Below are 26,533 nucleotides of genomic sequence, written 5' to 3' on the forward strand. Positions count from 1 at the left end.
TTCCTTTTTCTCCTTAATAATAAAACAGCACCTTGTACTTGATCCCAACTAAGATATAATTAATCCTTAATGGAGGCAAAACAATCCTATTGGGTTTATTTAATGTTTAAATGTTTTTTTTATTAGACTTAAGGTATGGAGATCCAAATTACAGAAAGACCCCATCTGGCTCTATGGAAAAATTTGGAATTGAATTAGGAGATTATCTTTTTTTCCATCAAATTGAATCTGGCCCATTGTATCAGTCTTGATTTTATTTAATTTTTTTAGAGGCCCAGTGCTTTATTTTTATACCACAGTAATTAATGCCTCTGTAGGGATTTATCTTACTCTTCTTAGAAAGTTTTACTTCAGTTCCAATCCTTGTTCATTGTAACAAATTCTGACATTGTTTGTAAATACCTAAAGACATGCTTGCCTTTTATTTTACTTCTTGAATATTTGAGGAATTTTGTCTACAGTTGTATTTGTGGTTTCTTAAATACCTCTCACTTGGCTTCTGTGCTTTTGCTTTAGAGAAATGTGTCCAGGTTTTTCTTCTATAATGTAGCACAGCAGGCTTAGCGAGCACCATCTTACACTGCTTGATGTATTCTCAGTGATTGGGTAGTCTCAGAGCTTGGGCAGTTGAAGTCAGGTCCAGATGAGCTGTAACTCCATGCTCTTAGTCTAAATTCAAGGACATCAAGTGGTGCAAGTGCCACCAACCCCACCGCTAAACATTTTTTTATGAACAGATATGGAAAATGGTATTAGGGGTCCTTAGGGCTGCAGTTTGGGATGGTTAAGGGAGGCCTCTGGAAAGGGCCTAGGGTTTTAAAAAGGCTTTTGTTCTCCTTTAAGTCTCTCTGCTTTGTTTTTGCCTAGCTCAGTTTTAAAATGATAGTTTTCACATAATGTGCTGGATTTAATTCAATGAGAAAAAGTTACCTCTTGAAAACGCATGGACGAGATTCATTTTGAGGAGAAAAAATCTTTTCTTCTAATTCAGTTTTTTTCCCGTAGACTTCAATCTAGTTTTCACATACGTTTTTTTGAATTGCATTGCATCTCAAATTAAATCTTGAACTGAATCTGGCTCAATATACAATAAAGTCATTTCTATTTAATACTCATACTATTCTCATTAATAGTTCACTTTCTGTTCTGTTATCTACTTGATGACTTGGGATAAACTAAGTTTTTGGGTTATTTTTCGCTTTTTTTGGTAATTTTTTGCTTTTTTAGTAATGATATTATGTAAATGTAAAGATTCAAGAGTGTCTTTCAAATTCCAGTATCTTCTTGTAGGATAAAGATTTATATATAGCATCACCGCTTCACTTCCTCCCTAGTGTAGCCTTTAGTTTTATTGCCCATTCATTAAATGAACCCAGTCATGTCTATGTAATGCCCATTTATGAATACTGTAATTGCTGTTTTAAAGCAAAACATTTCTTTTCACACTTTTCACAAAGTACAAGCAACGTTAACAAAATTTATAAGGCATTAAAGTAGTAAAGGTTACTACTTTGAAGGACTTCACCAGTTTCTGTTTATAAAGTTATCAAAAAGTTTCCACCAAAGTCAGACAGATGATGAAGTTGCAGTTGATACAGCGGTACAAAAATGCTAAAGGGAATCTAAAATAGTGTATAAAACTGCCCCACTGTGTCCCCAGTTTTTTTTTTTTATTTTTACATAAAAAGAATCACCAATGATTTTACAAGCATATTTTACAAGCATTTTAACAGTCCCCTTGCTGTTATCTTCCATGCAGAGAATATAACATCACACTTGATGTCGGGGGGGGGGGGGGGGGGGGGCACTTGTTTGGTGCAAAGAAAACTATGTTTAATGCCTCCAGTTGCAGGAACAAAGAACATAAAACCAGACTAAAATGAATTAGAACAGATTAGATAGGATTCTCATTGAAAGATTATTTAACATTTTACTGTAGATCCTGGCTCTGAATTTTGTCAGGTCTGAGCTTTGTTTTGTTTTTTTTTTTTTTTTTTTTTTTTTTTAATGGGAGAAATGAAAAATAAACATCAACAACAGCTGAATTTGCTCCAAATCAGAATGAAATATTTCTTTTGAAACATGGCAAAGTAATGAAAATAAACAGAATCTACAAGGTTTTACTGATTTTATTACATCTAAGTTTGATAAAGAGGACTGAATAAGAGCATGGCAATGGTATTACTATTATTACTAGGGCAGCGTTTTTCAACCACTGTTCCAGTGTGCCGCGAGATGTTGCCTGGTGTGCCGTAGGCAGGGCACCAATGTACTAGGGGGGCACTGCTCTTGGCACCAATGTACTAGGGGGGCACTGCTGCTGGGCACCAATGTACTAGGGGGGCACTGCTCTTGGCACCAATGTACTAGGGGGCACTGCTGCTGGGCACCAATTTACTAGGGGGGAACTGCTGCTGGGCACAGAGTTAAATTTTTTAACATTTTCTAATGGTGGTGTGCCTCGTGATTTTTTTCATGAAACAAGTGTGCCTTTGCCCAAAAAAGGTTGAAAAACACTGTACTAGGGTATACTTTTTGCTATTTTAGTTTTTTCCTAAACTTAATGTGACTCGAAGTACGAAAAGCCAGTGTAATGGTCAAATAAACCTGTGCATTGATGGTAAATATCCAGAGCTTGTGCTGTTACAAACTGTTGCTGGGCAACTTTGCTTAAGTGTTTCCTAGATGGGGAAATGTATGGGCTAAATAGGATAAAGCTTGTTTCGCAATTGAACTGAACAGTGGTTCTTTCTTATCACCAATACATACAGAAAATGCTGTTTATGTCTGCATAAATGAATGATGTCCAACATATTCAGCAATGCATTCCAGAATCATGCTTCAAGCCTCACAGGGGGCTTGAATGAAGAAAGTCTGGAACCATGCTCTAATACCTATGGCATGTGAATTCCTTTGACCACCACTGTTGTCAAGCAGAGAATAGCAACAGTCAAAATGCCCTAAATTATCTATCTTGCCTCCCACATTATAGAGAATGCTAGCTTTGTCATTGCTTTGCAGATATTACCTGTCACTGCCTTCCACCCATTATCCCTAGCAACTAATGTAGGTCCCTCCTATTTTAGGCTGAATTGCCCACATAAGTAGCAGCTCACCTACTCCTAACTTATTAGGAAGCTGGTTGTTAAAAAGTCAACTAGATCTATGGCTCTCACAGTTGCAATCAGAATGCTGCTTTTGATAGCTAACTTTAATAGAATCTGGGGGTAAATGCAAGAAGTGGGGCCTACCACAATAAATGATAAATATCAAGTTCTTTAAGAGTATAATGAGTTAATAATTAGGCTCTAAACTCTCAGAGCCCCCAACCTGCATTCTCATATACCGCAGTTCCCTTTGCAAAGGGATCATACCTTTTCTTATCAAAAAAATGTCATGCCATAGAGCTCTTTCAATTGATATTATATGCTTGGTGTAAAAGAGAGAAAGACATTGCATTTGCTTTGAAAATATTTCTCTTAAGCAACAATTGGCATGGTTTACTGGAATTCTCATTGCCATAACCAGTAACTACTACAGTTGTGAATCCTAGGTTGGTGTAAGATGATGCTAAAATATTGGTTTAGACAGTCAAATTTGGGGCCCTGGCAAATAATTATTACCCCATATAATACTGTTTGTGAGCCAGTTGCTTCTCTGTCCTGCAAGCATCACATCCAGTTAACATGACTTTACTTCCCATTCTGCTCAGTGCTTGCCATGTTTTCAACAGGCCATTTGCAATCTGGAAAATTCTAAAACTGACAGAATGTTTCACACATTTCTGTCTAACATACTGTAGATACCTTGGCATTCATAGCCCTAAAAATAGATTCATGTATTTTCAACTAGGACTGGAGTCATGAAAAGCTTTCAGTAATTGTCTCACTTGGCGCTCATGTGTTTGCCTTTTCCAAAAGGCGACATTTGGAACACATTTTGAGGGTTTCATTTTTGCAGAATAGTTATATTTGTGATCATAAGATTATACTGCACTTCTACTTCTTTGTGAAAATAATTACCAGTCTTACACATTTAGAATGGCTAAGTGGAAAATACTCAGCTTAACAGGGCCTTTATTTATTTTGATGTGACAACACAGGCAAAGATACTTCACGCCAGACAGTTCCACTCTTGATTACATGACATCACTGAAAGGCACCACTTAAAGTAATGTTTATGGTGGCCTTGCTTTACAGTTTACAAATTACTGTTCCTTTCCATTGAGTAGCCTTGGATGTGCAGAGGAACTAATGTGAGGTCATATTTATAATAACTTAGTTGGAACTTAACTGTAAGCCTATGGTTTAGGTTTTAACATCCATACTTTTTGCTGTGCACACTTCTTAGACTAATAGCAAACTCTCAAAAGTACCCCCAAAGAAGTAAATGGACTCTAGTTTGCACACCATTAATTAATATGCTGGAAAAGAACTTGAAGTTTGCTAAACTGTCCCTATCAGGAAGAATAAAATATACCAACAATTGTTTAATCACTTATTTGTAATGCACATATTCATTTTAATTTCTTTCTGGATTTCTTAAGAGTTTCTGTATAAAATGAAGTTTTGTTGATTACATTTGTTGAATACAAAAATATAAACAAATACAGATTTACCTAGATCAGAATTTTTACATATTCCCTACAGAGACTTCAATACATGGCAAGATTTATGAAGAAATACAATATCTAAGCATTCTTTAGAAAAATAAATCAGAAGAGCCAATAAGGTTTTTCCTCACTGCACACACATCCATAATGCTCTCTTTTTTAATTTTTTTTCATTTTAAACCACATGAGATTTCTGTTCAAATTGCAAGCCAAGAACGAGTTCTTTTGTAACAATCTTTGAACTCAGAAGGGTAAAAAACAATTCTAAAACCAGTTGAAATTGTTTCCCAGGGGCAGAAAAAGGCAATATTTTTTAGCTATTATTCATGCCTGAGCTTAATAATGCCTTATTTCTTCACGATGTAGTACAAACTCAGATCATTACTTTAAAATACATTTGAAATGTATTTAAAAATGTAGTACAATATCAAAAGATAGTATTGAAATAAGATTTGTGTAAAGTTAGACCACAAGGTTACAGCAAACGAGAAAGGGGCGATGCTAAATTGCAAAAGAAATGTAAAATCCATGTAATAATTGCCATTTTGTGTTGATATTTGACTTCATTAGAGAAGTGACAGTAAACTGGTAAATAATATTACATTTTGATAAATTCACAATTATGCATTTGGGTAAAAATATATATAATAGTTATACACTAAATAGATACATGTTGGGGGCTTAATTAAAAAGGGTTTGGGTTTTTTGTGAAAAACAGACTGTGTAACTCTAGGCAATGTCAGTCAATGTCTATAAAAATGGCTTTGATTGTGCAGTATGCAGTGCAGTTTTGGGCTCCAGTCCTTAAGAAGGATATTAATGAGCTGGAAAAAGTGCATAGATATGCAACTAAACAGGTAAAAGGAATGGAACAATTAAAATGCAACAAAATGTGTGGTTGTTTTTTCTGTAGAAAAGGCTCTTGTGAGGGGAAATGCATTACACTGGCTAATTTAATTAGCAAGACACAGTAGTCCTGTGAATCTTGATCGGTGGGTCAGAATTTTGACGTCTCAGCAATCAGCACTTATGTGTCATTGTATTTCCGTGTTCTGTGTGGGCATCTTTGAAAAAGAGTAGCCAGGGGTCTGAGGCTAAGGACCATGGGTAATAATCAAATGAACACAGACTCTGGCCTGGATGTCATTCAGCTAGGCTTTCTATTTTACTTAGGGTGGTTACATTTTCCGAACTCTGTTTATTATTCATTGTAGCACTTACTCTTACATGAGTCATGCTTTTACTCATAATACAGACGTTAGTAGACAAAGGTTTACTTGATATGTTTTGCTGATGTTCTGGATCTTGTTTACAATTTAGAGAAGGCTCCTACAAAAAAAGGAATAATCATTAGTGCCCGGGAGCACTTACCAGTTACCATCTCTAACTGTGCTATACGTGTGCTGGTACCCAGGCGGCAGCAGAATAATTCTATAGAAATATGTATACACAGAGCATTAACAGAAAGAACAGTTAATAAAAAAAGGAAATATGTCCAATTCCAATTTCTCATTTTATTAAGAAACTTTAAGATTTGTGCTGGAAGACAAGGTCGTTGATTGGTTGTGCATGCTAGTGGCTAATATAGAAACCCCTATCTCATCAGTCTGGCAGTTGTACAGGACAGACATTTTAGCCTTTTGTCTATTATGATGTTGCTGGCTTGACTTGGATCTGAATTCCAGATGCTGCTTAGGTAAGGATGACCAGGCAGAGCAGAGCAGTTTTTCCTTCATACAACTCACTATACATCATATCAGTGTTCTTGTTACTGGTGATGAGAAAATCTATCCCACTTTGCTTTGCCAAAAAATTTGCAAAACTTCTGAAAAATTCACGAAATGTGGCTTACATGACCTGTGAATTTTTATCCGTCAGTGAATTTTTTTGTCCCTGCAAATTTTTGCAACAGTTTCGAAAAAAAAATGTCAAAAAGCGTAATTCTGCGGTGAATCCATGCTTTCCAAAAAAATTCACTCATCACTAGTATGTGCTGATAGTTTCAAACTGCAACACATGGTAGAATTGTATGCCTCCCTTAGAATGATCATGCTTCCTTTTGTCTGAGACCAGTATTAACATAGTCACTTTGCTACATATGAGTTGTCATTTAATAAGACCCAGGATTTAAATGCTATGGCACTAAGGGGCACATAATCTCACCACATACAGAAAATCATCTGTGTTCTTATCCCCTGCATTAATGCAGGACTCCTTTTAACCTTGCAAACAGCTGCAATCCCTAACTTGCAATTCCAAATATCATGCAAGTTGTGAGACAGGTAGGGGCAGGAAAGGGGACATCTAGGTATCTTCTTTTGTTCACCCTTCATGAATACAGCACTGCTGAACACAGGCAGATGTATTAAGGGGGAAGCTCCATTTTGGAGCACAAGAACCTGTATCCACAGGTGCAGATGGCAGGGCATTGTGCAAGTGTGGAAAACATAGCAGGTTTTGCATGCTTTGTACTTTGCTCCCTTCCCCAACAATCAATAAAGGATTTCTTAGACCTATATACTGTATTATGCATCCTTGTAGCCGCCAAAATCAATTACAATACCTACTGTGGAGCTATAACTGATCAGTCAACTATAGATTACACCTAGAACTGCAGCTTTGCCCTATGATATTGCTAAATAAACAGGCTCTATAAAAACAAATAATACAGAAAATAGAATACATTCATTTTATTTTTCTTTATGCTTTTATATATATATATATATATATATATATATTGTGAGAGATGCAATGGGAAAGGTCATTATTTGGTGTATTTCCACCAGTGTTTAAGGTGGAATACAAATGGCACCAGGTAAAACACCTGGTTTTACAGCAGGTAATGCTGTGTTGGAGTAAAACTCCCTTTAAGGATTTGATTTGGCCAGCTGTAGAGAGCTGCCTGATTAGGCTGCAGGTGAGCAGCCAATAAAAGGGCTGTGTGGTTTACACAGGGGGGAGTTGGAGTTGGAATTGAACGCTGACTGAGTGAAGGTCACTCTCAGAGCAGGGCACAGAGCAGGAGGGCTGCCTGTGTTAGGAACTCCCAGAGGAGCTGGGGGTGCCACCTACCACTGCAGGAAGCACAGGGAGTCATGACCAGGCGGATGAGTGCTAAGAGGGCTCAGCAAGGCTTGAGGTGAAGCCTGAGGGTTCCAGAGGGTGGAAGTAACCCTGGGAGGTGAGAACCCTGAAGAAGGGACAAACAATAATCCTGAACTGTATGTTGATGAACTGTGTTATGTTTTGGTTGGGAAGAACTGGCCCTAAATAAACCTGAGTTTTGCCTGAAGACTTGGTGTCCCTGTCTCTATGCTCCAGATCCTCTGCATGCCTGCCTGCCTACCAATGCTAATTCCCCCAAAATTGCATGTACAGGCATTCAGCATGTCACAATATATATATACTGTATGTACATCAAAGGGAAATCCATACTTATAGTAACCAAAAAAGAGCCTTTATGTCAGGAGACTAATGTTTTGGCTGTTACAGCAACATCTTTTGGAATAAAAGCACATTTCTGGTTACAATAATTCCTGTAAATCCAGATTTCCTTCTCCTAGACTCTGAATGAAAAGTTTTAGACTGCACCTAGGCGCTGTATATCCTGGTAAACAAAGTGCCTTCATATTGTGCTTGTTTTTATACATATAATAGATATTGTCTAGAAGTAACAAAAAAAGATATATTACGTAGTTGAATACAGTTGGAAAATATGTGTAATAATTTCTCTCAGTAATACATTTTAATGGAGTAAATTCCCTGGGAAAGTTTCCATGACAAAATGCCAGAAACTTTCATTGAGAAAAGCTTATGAAAATTCTCTTGATTATGGCAAATATGTGCACAATTTGCAATTTTTATTACCCGTGTGTTATATTTTGGGTTGTTTTGTAGTATTTGACACTTAATTATGCTTTTATACAACCTATAAAATGATTGCAATGATGAGCCACACAAAGAAATCGATGGAGGCCTTCAGAAGGCAGGTAACTATAAAATGTCTTGGAGGTCCATATCCGATTCATAGGCACTCAGCTGGACAGCTCTGTTCTAGTCAAGTTGCTGGCTGTAGTTTATACTAGAATATAAAATATACAACTATGAGTACAAGGAAATTGGAATGACTACATCAGTTTGTGAGGCACACTTGCAAAGCTAGTAAAGATGAAGTAGACACCATCTTGCATATACTGTACATAGTAGAAGTTTTTTTCTGCATGGAACATATTAAGGGGCATATTTATTATGCTGTGTAAAAAACGGTGAGAAAATTTGCCATACATCGGCAGGCTTTGCCTTGTAAAAACTGGCATAAAGTCGGCTTAAGTTTTTATGTGTTTTTTTATGCGTAAAATCTGGCATTGATATGGTGATCTTCTCCATTTATTTTATACAGATTTTTCGGCGAATTTGTTTTACACAGCATAATAAATATGCCCCTAAATCTATAGCATATAAAGTACTAATTATCATTTGTATAGTGATGTTTCATTCTTTAGGCTGACTATATTAATATGTGTCTGCTTCAAAATAGGATGAGTCACCCCTGATCCACATAGTACTTAATGATAATGTTATGTTAACTGCCCATTTTACTAGGGTGAAACCATTTGGTGCTCAACCAAAACTGTTAAGCAGGACTTCAACTGTAATGTAAAAGTTCAGCATGTATCACAAAATGTAAAATAAAGGAAATTCAGGAAATTCAAATGTACCTGTACTATGCTCTGACTGTCTCTGTACAGTTTTGAACTGTTCAATACAATTTACATTTAATTTGGTCCAACTGCATTGTTGCCACCTAACTCCAAGGGAAGTACGATCACAGTAACTTATTCCATGTTAACAATTTGTTGTAAAGTGGAAGTCTTTAAATTCCAGGACTAGACCCTTAACTACCTAATCACAATAAGGCTCTATGGCTAAAACAAACCTTAAATCATTACAGTGCCTATTTGATAGGGGCACCTCACACCAACAGAGAGACTAATAGCTACAGTATGAAATAGTATAAAGGAGGTATTTGATTTTGAGCTTTGCCCAGTTGTTGAAGGCTTTATAGTATCATTGTTTGAAGATGGTTGAGCACTGTAGCTTCATAATAGTCTGCAATCCTTCAGTTTGGTGTCAGAAAATATGCACATCAGTCAGAAAGGAGTTATTATTAAGTAACGTAAAATATCAATTCACATGAGAGAGGAAGGTATCGCTTCTCTAAAAATGCTTCTTACAAATCTCAGTTGTTATTGTTGATTATGAATTTGGCAAGCTTCAAGTCCTGCTATGTATCAACTGGCAAGATTGGCCTTCTAAAATTGTATTGTAGTTCAGGGCTCAGCAGTATGCCTAGTTGATTTGGAAGCAATTATACCGTAAAGAAGGCATTTGGATGAAAAGTGAAGTCTGAATTTGCCAAATAATAAAGCCTTTCCAGATGTGTGTATATTTCCAGTAAATGACACAACTATATATTATCAGCGTTTGGGGAGTAAAAGTGTAAAACAAGAAGAGTTTTATTACTTCTTTAAATGTCTACTGATGTGACCACTACTTTTAGTTGTCAGAAACCACAATTACTTCAGCAAAAGTTTCCAGTTAATTGTTACTAATTGATAGACATAAACATGATGTTCTTTTATATCAGATGCCACTGTAGGAAAGAAAATATGATTATGTGTAGATTCTTTTCATTTTCATGGAAAAGACTATAAAACTTGACATTCACATAAACATCTTCTTGTTTGGCCAGGCCCCAAAATGAATAGGTCTTGATTTGGCCACCCACTAGGCAGGTCAATTTTAACTGATCTACATTTGGCCTTTAGGCCAGTGGTGTAGCTATCTGCTTGCAGGCCAAAGGCAAACTTTGTGTCCTACTGTGCACACTGAACCTGACATCTTTGTCTTCAGCACACCCTGTAACCCTGTAGGGGGGCAGGTTAAAGATGAACCCACTGCCCCCCCCTGGTAGTTATGTCACTACCCCAGCTAAGGACAAGCCAGCCTTCAAGCCAGGAATTACAATATAAGCACCTGCTCTGAGACCATTTAAAGCAACATCAATGGGTCATTAAGCAACATGTCGCTCATGAGCCACTGGTTGGGGATCACTGTCCTAGACTGCATGTTCTTATGGGCAGGGCCCTTTACCCTTTTTTATCTTAGCTGGCTTGTTTTTGTTGTATTGCTTACATTTATTTCATAATACAGCCTAATGACGAATAACTACCCTACTTGCCTTTTCATTACCGAGCTGCTTCAAGGACTTATGGAGTGAGGTTCCAAGACTACTATGAGAGCAGATATGGTTGTCAAAGCTGAAGCACAAAACTGATGCTCTGTAGTAACAAGAACATACAAACAAAGGGTCAAGAAACTGAGGCCAGAGATTAGCTGTTAAGGGGACCAGTAATTGAATGGTCTTAAACAGAACTAAAAATATAGGCAAAATGTGTCACAGTCCAAAGAATAGGTACTGCCAGTCACAGGCACTGATCAACATAGACAAGAGAATAAAACAAAGAAACACAAAGAAGGCATTTGCTTTCAGCTTTCTGTAAAAAAAATTATAAAAATTTATTTTATACAGATTTTTCGGCGAATTTGTTTTACACAGCATAATAAATATGCCCCTAAATCTATAGCATATAAAGTACTAATTATCATTTGTATAGTGATGTTTCATTCTTTAGGCTGACTATATTAATATGTGTCTGCTTCAAAATAGGATGAGTCACCCCTGATCCACATAGTACTTAATGATAATGTTATGTTAACTGCCCATTTTACTAGGGTGAAACCATTTGGTGCTCAACCAAAACTGTTAAGCAGGACTTCAACTGTAATGTAAAAGTTCAGCATGTATCACAAAATGTAAAATAAAGGAAATTCAGGAAATTCAAATGTACCTGTACTATGCTCTGACTGTCTCTGTACAGTTTTGAACTGTTCAATACAATTTACATTTAATTTGGTCCAACTGCATTGTTGCCACCTAACTCCAAGGGAAGTACGATCACAGTAACTTATTCCATGTTAACAATTTGTTGTAAAGTGGAAGTCTTTAAATTCCAGGACTAGACCCTTAACTACCTAATCACAATAAGGCTCTATGGCTAAAACAAACCTTAAATCATTACAGTGCCTATTTGATAGGGGCACCTCACACCAACAGAGAGACTAATAGCTACAGTATGAAATAGTATAAAGGAGGTATTTGATTTTGAGCTTTGCCCAGTTGTTGAAGGCTTTATAGTATCATTGTTTGAAGATGGTTGAGCACTGTAGCTTCATAATAGTCTGCAATCCTTCAGTTTGGTGTCAGAAAATATGCACATCAGTCAGAAAGGAGTTATTATTAAGTAACGTAAAATATCAATTCACATGAGAGAGGAAGGTATCGCTTCTCTAAAAATGCTTCTTACAAATCTCAGTTGTTATTGTTGATTATGAATTTGGCAAGCTTCAAGTCCTGCTATGTATCAACTGGCAAGATTGGCCTTCTAAAATTGTATTGTAGTTCAGGGCTCAGCAGTATGCCTAGTTGATTTGGAAGCAATTATACCGTAAAGAAGGCATTTGGATGAAAAGTGAAGTCTGAATTTGCCAAATAATAAAGCCTTTCCAGATGTGTGTATATTTCCAGTAAATGACACAACTATATATTATCAGCGTTTGGGGAGTAAAAGTGTAAAACAAGAAGAGTTTTATTACTTCTTTAAATGTCTACTGATGTGACCACTACTTTTAGTTGTCAGAAACCACAATTACTTCAGCAAAAGTTTCCAGTTAATTGTTACTAATTGATAGACATAAACATGATGTTCTTTTATATCAGATGCCACTGTAGGAAAGAAAATATGATTATGTGTAGATTCTTTTCATTTTCATGGAAAAGACTATAAAACTTGACATTCACATAAACATCTTCTTGTTTGGCCAGGCCCCAAAATGAATAGGTCTTGATTTGGCCACCCACTAGGCAGGTCAATTTTAACTGATCTACATTTGGCCTTTAGGCCAGTGGTGTAGCTATCTGCTTGCAGGCCAAAGGCAAACTTTGTGTCCTACTGTGCACACTGAACCTGACATCTTTGTCTTCAGCACACCCTGTAACCCTGTAGGGGGGCAGGTTAAAGATGAACCCACTGCCCCCCCCTGGTAGTTATGTCACTACCCCAGCTAAGGACAAGCCAGCCTTCAAGCCAGGAATTACAATATAAGCACCTGCTCTGAGACCATTTAAAGCAACATCAATGGGTCATTAAGCAACATGTCGCTCATGAGCCACTGGTTGGGGATCACTGTCCTAGACTGCATGTTCTTATGGGCAGGGCCCTTTACCCTTTTTTATCTTAGCTGGCTTGTTTTTGTTGTATTGCTTACATTTATTTCATAATACAGCCTAATGACGAATAACTACCCTACTTGCCTTTTCATTACCGAGCTGCTTCAAGGACTTATGGAGTGAGGTTCCAAGACTACTATGAGAGCAGATATGGTTGTCAAAGCTGAAGCACAAAACTGATGCTCTGTAGTAACAAGAACATACAAACAAAGGGTCAAGAAACTGAGGCCAGAGATTAGCTGTTAAGGGGACCAGTAATTGAATGGTCTTAAACAGAACTAAAAATATAGGCAAAATGTGTCACAGTCCAAAGAATAGGTACTGCCAGTCACAGGCACTGATCAACATAGACAAGAGAATAAAACAAAGAAACACAAAGAAGGCATTTGCTTTCAGCTTTCTGTCCTCATGGTTCTAGTCCCTAAAACAACAGGAGTGAGAGCAGAGAGGTATAAACAAATACTGTTTCAATGGCAATTACATTTACAAATAACTGAAACAATTTAACATTTTTGATTAATGCCTATGGAATAGTGGCTAATTTGTTTTTCATTAGGAAATACTTTGTTTTTGGGTGGTCAACCCCTTCAGTAGTCAAAGTGGGAGATTGTGGTAGAGTTTCCTATTTCAGCAGGTTATACTGTACATCAGAAAATCAAGACTAGGATTTTACACAATTTTTTTTTCTTTTTAAAGCTCCTCAATTTGTTACTTAGTATGATCAGATGCTTGGTACACCTCTTTGTTATCAAATTTCCATTCCAAAGCACTTCAGTGTTGTAGACATCTGGAGCTGAGAAGGACCATCAAAGGCTTTTCATTTTCAGTACTGTAGTTTTTCAAAATATTTGTTTGGTCTTTGCTAATTTTCAAAGTAATTTAGATCCAATTTTAAAATGATTTTCCTTAGTGCCAAGAACACATTATTTGTCTCACTTTTTCTGTTGAAACGTTTATGGTGGTAATACTTGTTTACACATCATTAAATTGATTCCAGGTTTCTTTTATGAAAGGAAGAAAGCCACAATGGCAGATTCTTTTATATTATTGTTTTCCCTGAAGTTTGGAAGTGCTCCATAATTTTTAATGCATTTACTTTCAACAACCCTGTTTTGTTTTCTATGTAGCTTTAAGCATATGAATATTACATTTGCCATTAGCAGTTTCATTGCATAGTAAGCTGCATAGTGTGCTTCTAATAGATGTGCCTAACACATGTAAAATGGTTGCGGTGAATGATTAATTTAAGGTGATCTAGGGATGATAAGGTATTGCAAACATGCATAGTCACTTGGACTAAAATTCTATGAACCCCACGGGTACATTTCATTCCATCACTGTATAAATCCCTTGATCATAAAAGGTCATTATGTGGTTTTACAACAGTATATATATTGTTTGCGGTGAAAACTACTCATGGGTCACAATTCACACTTCATTTGTTTTCTGATCTTTGGGGTTACCCTTCCCTTGCTGGAGGTTAGAAAAATAAAAAAATCATATTACTTGGCTATAATTTCACTGTTATTTAGCAAAGCAAATAAGAGTTCATCCAAATTTCCACCTAATTTCCATCAGGTAATTTCCATCTAGGAGACCAAATAAAATTTCACTCTAAATCTAAACCTGTTTTGTCCTCTATTAATTACTTTGGGCCTAATAAACCCCTCCATTCAAGAATATACCTCCTAAGGCTTATATCACACATTATTAGCTTCTACTAGTGGTTTATTATCAATCATTATCAATCTGCTAGCAATGTACTTTTCCCAGACATCTATGACGAGTGTTGCAAAAGGAATTTTCCCAATTTTTCCCCACAAAGTCTTATCATTACAGAAAATAAAGGGGCTAATTTACTAAAATGCATTTTTTCTGGCCCTTCAAAGTCATATAAAGTCAACATGGTATAAATTCAAATTAAACTCGATCATTGTTGTATTAAAAAAATGGCACAATAATGCTGTTGGCGGTTATATGAAAATTTCAAGTTTGAAAGAATTCGAGTTTAAAGGGACGTTCACTTCCATGAATCCTTTTTAGTTTTCCCAGACATGAATTTCTCCAGGAGCTATTTAAAGGAAAAGTAACACTAAAAATTTTTAAGTAAAAAATCTATTCTACCCTGCCCCAATAATTGTCCTATCCTGCACACCATTTATTATTGTGAATGCTTTATTAGAAAATACCTGCTAAAACTTGGCTTCCAGTCATTTGAAATAAGGGGATATTGCGATGCAGGGAAGAATCCAATATGCGACAATCGATTGATCGATCCTAGCCTTTCTTCTGTATAGGAAGGAGTCAGGCTAGGCTCGATCAATCGATTGTCGCATAGTGGATCGAGTCCTGCATCGCCGTATCGCCTTATTTCAAATGACCGGAAGCCAAGTTTTAGCAGGTATTTTCTAATAAAGCATTCAAAATAATAAATGGTGTGCAGGATAAAATGTTAGTGTTACTTTTCCTTTAAGGAGCATTGGCACTCATTTTTGTAAAACAATAATGTTTCGCTTGAAACTGGGTGAAATAGATTACAATGATTGGATTACCTTTCCCTTGAAACAATGTGTGAAAATAATAATGAGATTAATGTTCCATTGAAAGTGTGTGAAATAGAAAACAATGATATGATTAACTTCCCCTTGAAAATGTGTGAAAATTAAAACAATGATGGGATTACCATCCCATGAAACTGGGAGAAATAGAAAACCATGAAGTGATAAACTTCCCCTTGAAAATGTGTCAAGGACAGACTGTCACTAATATTCTATTCCTCTACTATTGCCAAACAAACTGTTAACAGAACGTTAATAAATCACAAATTATGGGAGTTATTTTCTGAAAACTTGAATTTTTGAAAAAAAAACGAGTACTGGCAAAAACCTATTCATAAATCTCAAAAATATCTAGAAGTTACAAAAAAATCGACTTTCTCTCAAAATTGTATAGTAAATGTGCCCCTAAATGTTATATTTTTATTTTTCGTCCAGAAATATAGATGGATCATTTTCCTCCAAACACCATTTATAAAATTAAAAGACTGAATCTGTTTTGTCATATTTTATAATCTTGTATGTTAATGTAACAGCACTGCTGTGTTATAGTCTAAAATCTCATTATGGGAAATAAAGAGGTTTGCATACAATATTAATACAATATTTTGAGATAGTAATTCAGATTATTATAATTCTATAAATCCTTTCTTAACTGAAAAAACATTTGACCAATAAACTTAAAATGAAATGGGAAATAGGTACAATAGAAAACTATTTATCAGAGTATCTTACACCCAAAGGGCTGAGTAAGCTTCAGTGCCTAGCTTATGGAAGATATTATAGGGATTTTATGGGACAATAGAAAGTAGGTATCGATATCTTACTCTTTTCAACTAGATGTTTGAATTTTGTGTATTAGTAACCAAATACCTCATTAAGATAAAGAGATCAACATATTACACATCATATAAAAGTCATTAAAAGGTCATTAATACTTTTAAAAATTTAAGTTTAAAGAAATACTCTAAGGAGCTATTGTACGGAAATGAAACTGAAATATTAGCATGAAGCAGATGTGTCATGAAACTGATCATACCAAGCAACTGTCAGTTTTCTTTGTTTTTTTCTTTTTGTAATTTTCTAATAGAAAAATAAGTGGTAAATATAAAACATTTTTTCCACCCTAGTCCCCTCGAAGGTGTAACTGACAGTAACTGCAGTTTAAACTTTATCTAGGCTGCTGTTGTCTAGCAAAAAATCTTCTTATCACCTTTAACATGTCTCCTGTTGTTGTTTTATAATTCCCTTTGGAAAAACAATGGTCTAGCCATCCAGGGGCATGATGTGACATCATTTGAGGTTTGGCAAGAACATGGCCATACGTGGACCTATTTATAGTAACAACTATGTTTTCTTATTCTAATGCTTATGCAGGTAAAGTTGACATAGATAGTACAGGTATGGGATCCCTTATCCGGAAACCCATTATCCACAAAGTTCTTAATAACGGAAAGGCCATCTCCCATAGACTCCATTATAAGCAAATAATTCCCATTTTTAAAATGATTTCCTTTTTCTCTGTAATAATAAAACAGTACCTTGTAGTTGATCCCAACTAAGATATATATATAATCCTTATTGAAGGCAAAACAAGTCTATTGGGTTTATTCAATATTTAAATGATTTTTAGCCGACTTAAATTGTGGAGATCCAAATTACGGAAAGATCCCTTATCCCCAGGTCCCAAGCATTCTGGATAACAGGTCCCATACCTGTGCTGTGTACTTGGAGACCAGTACAACAGTCTTAAGGGCTATGCCACATAGGTCTATCATCCACAGGCATATTTCAGCCAATAGAGAAAATTAAAACCAAAATTGCCACCTCTCATTCACTACCATAGGAAATGTGTCACACCCGTTAAATTTTGTAGTCCAATAATGATCTAAACTAGAAGTGCCAGTTTAGGAACTATTTCACTAATAAGCCTGCAAAGCATATGATTCTTGCCCTTTGAGCAGTCAGTGCTAAAACAGATCAGTCAGTAGGAGTCAGATGTGACAGACTAAAAGGAACCAATAAGAACCCATTCGCCCAACACACACTGCAAAATAAATACAGCTAATGCAATGTTCAAACTAAAGCCATTCACATGACCCTATTTATTCAAATGACTTGCAAAACTAAAATACTTCAAATAAGGTGAAAATGTTATCAATTGACACAGATAAGGCCCTCTTTAAATGGCAACATTTGTGTGCAAGTTGGGTTACATAGCCCTAAATTTATGGTTGTATGTGTGCTTTATTTTGCTACATGGACATACTATATAATATTTGCACATTTTATTTTCTCACTGCTGAAAGATATTGTCTTGTTTTCTGTCTCTGGAAACAGCATGAAAAAGAGGCTAAATTGTGTCCCTAGTGAATGGTTTGAATCCATTTGATACTTTTCATTTTCTGAGTGGGCATGAGTGAAATCATCAACTACTTGAAAACTCGAATGTAAACATTTGCCATATAAAAGCTTCTGAGTTTCAATAGAAGTCAATGGAAGTTGTCCTATGCAAAGTCAAACCATATTCTCAAACTTAAATTTTTTTGAGTTTTCGGGTTTTCAAGTTTGTAAACTCAAAAACATTGAGATATTCGAGTTTCAGAGTCAAGTTTGTTTTCCTTATTAATAAATAAGGGACCAATCGATATGCAAGTTTATTCGATTTAGTAAAACAAAAAACAAACTTTAGTTCACAAACGTAAAAATTTCTAAATAAGCCATAAATAAAAACCCATATATTGTTGTAACATTCATCAACTGAAGGTGAATTTATTATAATTAATGACGAACAAATCTGAACCATTTCGCTTCGCCGAAAAATTTGCAAGAAATCTGCCAGTGGTGAAATGCGGAATTACGCTGCAAATCCATGCCTGGCGAAAAATTTCCCTCATCAAAAATTATAATGAATCCAGCTAAGGATTTTAAATTAAGGTCTATAGAATAGGGATTTTAAGGATACAGTTAAGATTTGTTAACCCCCCACACAAAAATTTAATCAGTGAACAGCCTCTTTAAAATCTTGAAATACCTGCCACACCGGTTAATAATAAGGTTGCAGCACTGCCTTAATCACTTGGGATTCCTTCTCTAACCCACTTGCCCCCTCCCTCAGGAATTTATGTTGGCTGTTGGCTACTGAGCATGCTCAGTTCTTCTCAGCTTAGATTACTAAATACACCCTCCTGTCTAGCAGCCAATTACTAGATGGCATGCTACTTCCCATATAGAAACTCTACTCTAGCTGTCTGCTTGTATAAGTTGTTCTCCTAACCTCTTCTCCTGAGCTCAGCTTTACAGTGCTCAATGTAGGCAGAACTTTTTTTTATAAAAATAAGTTCTGCCTGTGTAAGCCTGCATTCTTGATTTATGAATTTTACAGCGCACATGTGTTGTTTGCAAATGTAAATGTCACTGATGATGTGTCAGAGGGAAAACGACAAATGGGTGATAGCTGCTAATTGTTTTAAGAAAATGGGATGATGCCGGCTAATGAAGGGAATATTTGCAATACAAATGGTGTGGTTTCCCTGGGGGAGATGTGCCCAACTTATATACATGTTAGGAAAATAAAGGCTGTACTGTACATGAAAAGTTGATTTATAAAAGTTTTTTCCCCAGCTCTCCAGGGCTAGTGGCCCTATTTGAATGTGAATCAGCCAATAAGAACGCTAGCTGCAGGACTACCAAAGAGGAGTATGTCCTCCCTTCTAAATGATAGATTAAACTGTAATATCACAATTACACAACATTATAAGATAAAGCAAGATGACTGACATAGCACTGATAAGTGTAGCACCATTCTCAATGGTAAACTATCTTGCATCTGTAATTACATTTAGTCATAGAGACCTAGGGGCTGATTTACTAACCCACGAATCCGACCCGAATTGGAAAAGTTCCGACTTGAAAACGAACATTTTGCGACTTTTTCGTATGTTTTGCGATTTTTTCGGATTCTGTACGAATTTTTCGTTACCAATACGATTTTTGCGTAAAAACGCGAGTTTTTCGTATCCATTACGAAAGTTGCGTAAAAAGTTGCGCATTTTTCGTAGCGTTAAAACTTACGCGAAAAATGCGCAACTTTTCGCGTAAGTTTTAACGCTACGCAAAATGCGCAACTTTTTACGCAACTTTCGTAATGGATAGGAAAACTCGCGTTTTTACGCAAAAATCGTATTGGATCCGAAAAATTCGTAAAGAATCCGAAAAAATCGCAAAACATACGAAAAAATCGCAAAGTACCGATCATTACGAAAAAAACGCAATCGGACTCCATTCGACCCGTTCGTGGGTAAGTAAATCAGCCCCCTAGGGTGCAGTGCAACAGTTGTATGGAGTTGAATGTCAATTCCCTTTAAATACTGAAACAAATATACAACAGGCTTGGGAGAAAGGTATTGCTAACATAATATAATCCTAGAACCCAACTCTTATTAGAGAAGTAGTGAAATTGTAGTACAGTCCACGAGCCAGTCTCTGTTCAAGCTATAAAACATAACCTTTTCCACACATAAATATTAACATCCCTGCTGTTTCTGACAATCCCAGCCGTAGAGCCTCAGCCACAGAACTCCATGTAAAATGTTTCTTTTTTTTTTTTTTTAGATGTTATTAAGAATCTACATGATTACATTAATCTACATTAAATGGACATTAAAGCTGAGACTAAAAATCCAAATATCACAGAAAGATTGCTTAATGCATGTGTCTAAAAAGAAACAATTATTTTTTTTTGTGTTCCTGTGGTTGCAGGATCTGGACCTTGTACAAACCAATCTGGAAGAAGAAAGGTTTTTTGACCTATTTGGATTCAGTGAAGAAGTAGGGTCGTGGCTGTGTTTTATGTGTAACAACCCAGAAAAAGCAACAGGTAATAACTATTTGACATTTTTCTTTCACAATGGGTATAGGAGAAACAATGACATGCTATCTTGGATGTTTCTGTAGACCACACAGACTAATATGTGTTATCACTTTGTCAATAATATATAAAAGACCACCTGTTCATGTTCTTGTATCCCTTTAATACATGACCCCAACATGTTTTGTGCTATGTTCACAGATTTTGCATTTTGAGGTAAAATAAATAGAAATGCAACAATACCTCTAAAGAACTGCATTTTACGGGGGGTGGGTTGGGGGTGGTGGTAATTTCATCAAGGATCTAAGTTTGAATGACGTTACCAAGCTGTGTTTTCAGTGGTGAAAATGTGATAAAGCTCTGTGTGGTCTCTAGAAAGCATCCTAAGCAGCATGTCAAGCATGCCTCAGCAAGCAAATCTGCCCACATCTCTGTCCTTTTTACCTTCTTTAGAATTTGTATTAAACCCACATCCAATGTCTAATATGTAGTCACCCAGAGCGCTAACATTTCCTTCTCCTTTGTTGGGTCCTCTAACTGCCCCATAACAAGTGATTACTCCAGAATACTCAGGGGGAAATTTATCAGCTCAAATTCAAGTTATAGTTCAAAAACTTGAATGTCTGGTATTTATTAAGTGCAAAAAAATTGAAAACTTGAATGTAAAAATTTGGCATCTAAAAGCTTGCGAGTTTCTATAGAAGTCAACTGGAGTTGTCCTAGTCAAAATCAAGCCATTTTTCCAATTAAAGTTTTTAAACTTGAAAAATTTGAGGTATTTGAGTTTTTTATTCAAACAAGTTTTCCTTTTTAATAAATAAGCGAGCATTCAATAAGGGAATTTATTGGGTTTAGAAAAACAAACTCACAAACCAAAAAGCAAAAATTGATAAATAAGCCCATCAGTGTACTTAGGGGTATATTTATTTTGCTGTGTAAAACAGTTTTGCTGAAAAAACGGCGTAAAAAGCTGTATGAAATAAACGGACAAGATCGCCGTCTGACCGCCAGATTTTACGCCGTTATTTAACGTAAGTTACGGCGGAAGAAAAAACGTGTAAAAAAAATTATGCCGATTTTACGCTGTTTTTTACACATCGAAGCCTAGCGATGTGTGACGAATCTACTCGCCGTTTTTTACACAGCATAATAAATATGCCCCCCTAAGGATTCAGAGGAGTCAGAGGTTCCAAAGGGAACAAAATAATAATACTAATACTTGTTATCCCACAATGCAGTGTTTTCCCACAGAATTACAGTACAAGTTGCACGCCACAAAAAGGCACAAAATGTAGCTCACACTACTAGCAACACGAAGGACAACTCCACCTTAATTAAAGGATGAATAACTTGTACTCACAATATCAAAGACTAAAACAAAGCTGGCTACACTCAGTCTGAGGGACATTATGCCAAACTCTTTTTATTTCTAGGGGATGTATTTTAGTGTATTTGGTGTTTGGCAATTCACATTCAAGTCAATGGGAGGCTGCTTTTGGGCACTTTGGTGTAATGTTTTGGGATACTAAAAAATGCAGCACTTAAAGCACCCAGTGTAGCCTTCATGTGTCATTGCCCTAAGAAGTTTTTGGAGACAGTCTCCTCCGAGGTTTTATATAGGAGAACTATTTAAGTGCAGTGATAGGTTTTGTTGGTGTTGTTGCAATAATGCCATTTCCCATGACCTTATAATTATTCTAACAATATCAGAGAAATCAGGGCCTTATGGATAATGTATTATGGCATGCAGACACAATATTACATCTAGAAACAGAATTAGTACAACACCACTAATAACACTGTAGAACAGACACTTGTGGGCTGCAGTAGCAATTTTGTCCAGTTCTCAGAGTTTCCTGTGTTTTTCCTGGTATGTTTTCGTTTTGTATTTTTTTCTTTATTTGATGGGAAAACCACATACTGTCATAAACCAAGAAGCCTCCACCGTGGGAAATTTTAGTTGTATATTTTTCAATAACTCTGGGGTGGCTTTTTTTATGGATGTTAAATGTTGTGATTCAGAAGTGCCCACTAACCCTTGTTACTGCTCTGCACATTGGCAGTGTATCATTTGTTCTAACCACTTGCTGAGTTTTCACATACCCCAATCAGTATTGCAGCACATACTGTTTCTGTTTCTACTAGTCTTCTCAGTATAATTTTGTCATTTTTTGTTTTTTGGTAATTGTATGGAACTTTTTATACAGACAACAACTGTGTAAACATCTGTTCTTAGTTTTAATTTGCATTAAATCATATGTATATGACAATTTAATACAAAGAGGTTCCGACTCAGCCTATGATTAGGAGGACTATACCTGAAATGTTTCCTTGTGTGAGAAGGAGTATAAACCTAGAGGTCAAAAATGTGCCTTACAATCATAACTGAACTATGGGTTTGAGTTAAATATTGCATCCAAAAAAATAAAGAGACAGTAGCCAGAATATATTTATATTGATAGAGCTGAATATAGGGGGAAATATATTGTAATATATGGCAAAAATTGTTTAATACTCATTGCACCCTTGGCAACTACTCATGGCACACCCATGTGCGGCCCCCAGCCTGCTCCTCATGAATGCAGCATTGCCAAATGTGCCTAGTGCTACATTAATGAGAAACATGTAGGTATTTGTGCTCCATTCTGGAGTACATAGCCCCGCAACTATGTGCGCTAATGGTGGGGGGGGGGGTAGTTTTTGCGTGCTGCTCTGAACTCTATATAGGAGACCCTGTGTTTCCAGAGCTACATGCTAAGACATAGCTAAAGAACTACATACATTACATTAATCTGAATAAACTGGATTTCATTTAGTATGGTTACAATGAAGTGTGGAATAATTAATTGAACATACAGTATGATCTGTTTTATACTTACATATTGCTCAACCTTTATAACCCAAGGTGATGTTCTTTCGGCAAATGGGACCCAGAGGGACATTTACACACACTGCTCTTTTGTTATTTTTGCTAGGAGTCATATAAGGCTGATCATCTGTTAACAAATGAAAAACATATGCATATACTAAGAACAAAAAAGGTTATTTAATATTCGACTGAACGTTAAAAAGAATAGAAGAGAAGAAATCTAAGAGATGGGAAGGGTACAGTAAAGGAAAGTAATGGTGCATTTACTTAGTGCTCCTCTGTCCAAATAAGTACGTTTGTAAATTTCCAATTGAATATTAACCATTTACAAAAAATGAGTCCAATTCCATGCAGAGCTATAGATTTTATTAATGCAACCACAGTTTTCTCCCAAAGTACTTGGCAAGCACCAGGGCATCCATTAAAGCTACAGTAGTAGGCAGGTTTCTGGTTTAAGAACTTGGGGGGTGGGTATTGATAAGAAAAGTACATTTAGTAATTTTGGCACCAATTGCATATTACCTGTGTGAGTATACTGAGCCACACCTGCAGTTTGATGTGATTGTTTACATATCTTGCATGTCACTGCAAAAACTGGAATCAAAGTCAAATAAAAATGCCTTCAGAAAGGATTCTGGGTTTTCTGTGCCAAAGCAAAAACACTATAAGACACAGACTAGGGGGCTGATTTACTAACCCACGAACGGGTCGAAATGAGTCCGATTGCGTTTTTTTCGTAAAGATCGGTATTTTGCGATTTTTTCGTTTGTTTTGCGATTTTTTCGGCGTCTTTACGAATTTTTCGTTACCAATACGATTTTTGCGTAAAACGCGAGTTTTTCGTAGCCATTACGAAAGTTGCGTAAAATCTTGCGATTTTTTGTAGCGTTAAAACTTAAGCGAAAAGTTGCGCCTTTTTCGTAGCGTTAAAACTTAAAAGGTGCGAAGTTTCGCGTAAGTTTTAACGCTACGAAAAAAACGCAACTTTTTGCGCAAGTTTTAACGCTACAAAAAATCGCAAGATTTTACGCAACTTTCGTAATGGCTACGAAAAACTCGCGTTTTACGCAAAAATCGTATTGGTAACGAAAAATTCGTAAAGACGCCGAAAAAATCGCAAAACATACGAAAAAGTCGCAAAATGTTCGTTTTCAAGTCGGAACTTTTCCAATTCGGGTCGGATTCGTGGGTTAGTAAATAAGCCCCTAGGTGTGAAACCAGTTAGTAAATGTATACATTTGGAGTAGCCAGGTCTGTCTCATGGGACACTTAGCACCTGCCTGGAGAGTTCAAACTTTGAGGGAGAATTAGAATAGTTTTGTTTGTTATAGTTACATTTCTCAGGAAAATAACAGAGGGCATTATGTAGCATATAAATCCCACAACTAAACTTACTTTAAAAAAAAAAAACACAAATGTCTTAGTTTATTAAAAAAAAATAAGATTATGAAAAAGCATGAATGAAAAAATTGTGCAACAAATATGAAAATTAATACAAATACCTCAAAATCTTTGTTTAATTTTCATGTGATTACAAGAGAAAAAAACCCTGAAAAACTCTAAAACCTTACAGTAAATAAATATTTTACAATTTGCATAGGACAGCTCCTATTGGCTTCTACATGACCGCCCCAGCTTTCAGATGGCATTGTTTTGTATTAGAGTTTTTCGTGGTTTTTACACTTAATAAATTCCAAAAATCCATGGTTTTAAAATACATCATTTTTTGTGAATTGTGGAAAAAAATGCGAATGTTAATAAATCTGTCGCTTAGAGGCAGGGGAGCAAATACCTTTGTGTCATCACTTGCAATAGTGAATATAGATAGAGAAATAAGAAGAGCTTTGATTCCTTTTCAATGAAATACTTAACTATAGGCTGAAGGCAGCAATGAGCAAATTTTTTTACCAGGCATGAATTCACAGGAAAATTCTGCATTTCACAATTGCCAATTTTTTTTGCAAACCTGTGGCAAAAATTGAGATAAAAATGTCTCAGACAAAACAGTTGCCAAGAAAAAAAATGTCGCAGAGACAAAAATGTCGGCAAGATAAAAAAGTTGCCAAGAAAAAAATGTTGCAGAGACAAAAAAGTCACCGCAAAAAAAATCGCTCCTTGGCCATTGACTAATGCATTTGGAGTAAAAAAAGTTGTGCATAAAAAATTGTCACACATAAAAAAGTCGCCCATTGACTTCAATGCGTTTTGCAAATTTTTTGTGTATCACAAATTTTTCAGCATTTTTCGGCAAAACAAAATGGGAGAAATTCGCTCATCACTAGCTGAAGGCATTAAATAAAGAGTGCAGTAGTCTATTGGAAGGATCAGTGATTTGTGAATTAGTAAATTAAGTGATTTGTATGTGCCTGGTTTATTACTATATCAAGTTATGATTTTCACGTGAGCTCAATTGAACTTTCAGAAACAGATGGGGGTCACCTGAAGTGAGCAACCGTATATGCTTTACTCCTGTTAAGAGCAGTTCAACCCCTACAAATTAACCCCAAAAGCATTAAAAGAATGTGCCATCGCCCAGAAGGGTATTCCATAACCTCGCCAACATTATCGTGAAGAACCATTTCCACTGCTTTAATGGAAAGCTCATTTTCTCAAATCTAAAGGGGTGACTGCCAAAGCAAAACTCCATTGGAAAGTGAACAGAATTGAACAGTTTCCCATATAAGTTATGTGTCTGTTAGCCTTGACTTTGGGGTTCTTGCAAAGAAGGTGAATCCATTTATAAAATCCTGGCCCCAAACCTTTCTCACTGATGGTCTTGCTGGACACACAAGCCTTAAGTCTATGTTTTTATGGGGTATTTTTCAATTAAAGGACATATCAAAAAATATGTCTGTTAAAACAGCTGTGATGATTCCCACTGCTCCTTTTTAAGCAAGGCATTACTACTTTAGTAAAATGGTTAATTAGCAATCAGCAGCAATATAGTTTTGAGATGAGCATTATTATCACTTTAATTTGTTGAAGTCATAAACACAAGTTGATAATAAGCATTCAGTTTTAGAACCAGATGTATAATGCTCTGTTTGTACCAGTTTGCTGTCTTTTTGATTTGCTTCTGGAAAACAGCCTTAAAGTCATCACCTAAAACCTGGCAAGCTTTTTAGTTTTGCCAAAGACCCAGATGGGTGAAGACTGATAAAACTGCCCCATCGTGTTCTCTGAAAGTATGAATTAACTAAAAAATACATCTACAACTTAAGAAGGATTCATGACTGTCAGCAAACGCCAAAATTATGAACTGTAATGGTGAAACAAT

The 26,533-nt window shown here is 36.1% G+C and overlaps 1 protein-coding gene across 2 annotated transcripts in view; it reads left to right on the forward strand.

Moving 5' to 3' along the window:
* The window catches only part of veph1 (ventricular zone expressed PH domain containing 1), a 192,341-nt gene that overhangs the window by 145,523 nt on the left and 20,285 nt on the right, over positions 1-26,533 (forward strand). For both annotated transcript variants that reach the window (XM_031902402.1, XM_002933254.4), the window contains exon 12: positions 20,279-20,396. In XM_031902402.1, the coding sequence (XP_031758262.1) occupies positions 20,279-20,396 (118 nt within the window). The remainder of the gene's footprint in view (positions 1-20,278; positions 20,397-26,533) is intronic.

The sequence above is a fragment of the Xenopus tropicalis genome, chromosome 5 (genome assembly GCF_000004195.4).
Source record: "Xenopus tropicalis strain Nigerian chromosome 5, UCB_Xtro_10.0, whole genome shotgun sequence".
Lineage (NCBI taxonomy): Eukaryota > Metazoa > Chordata > Amphibia > Anura > Pipidae > Xenopus > Xenopus tropicalis.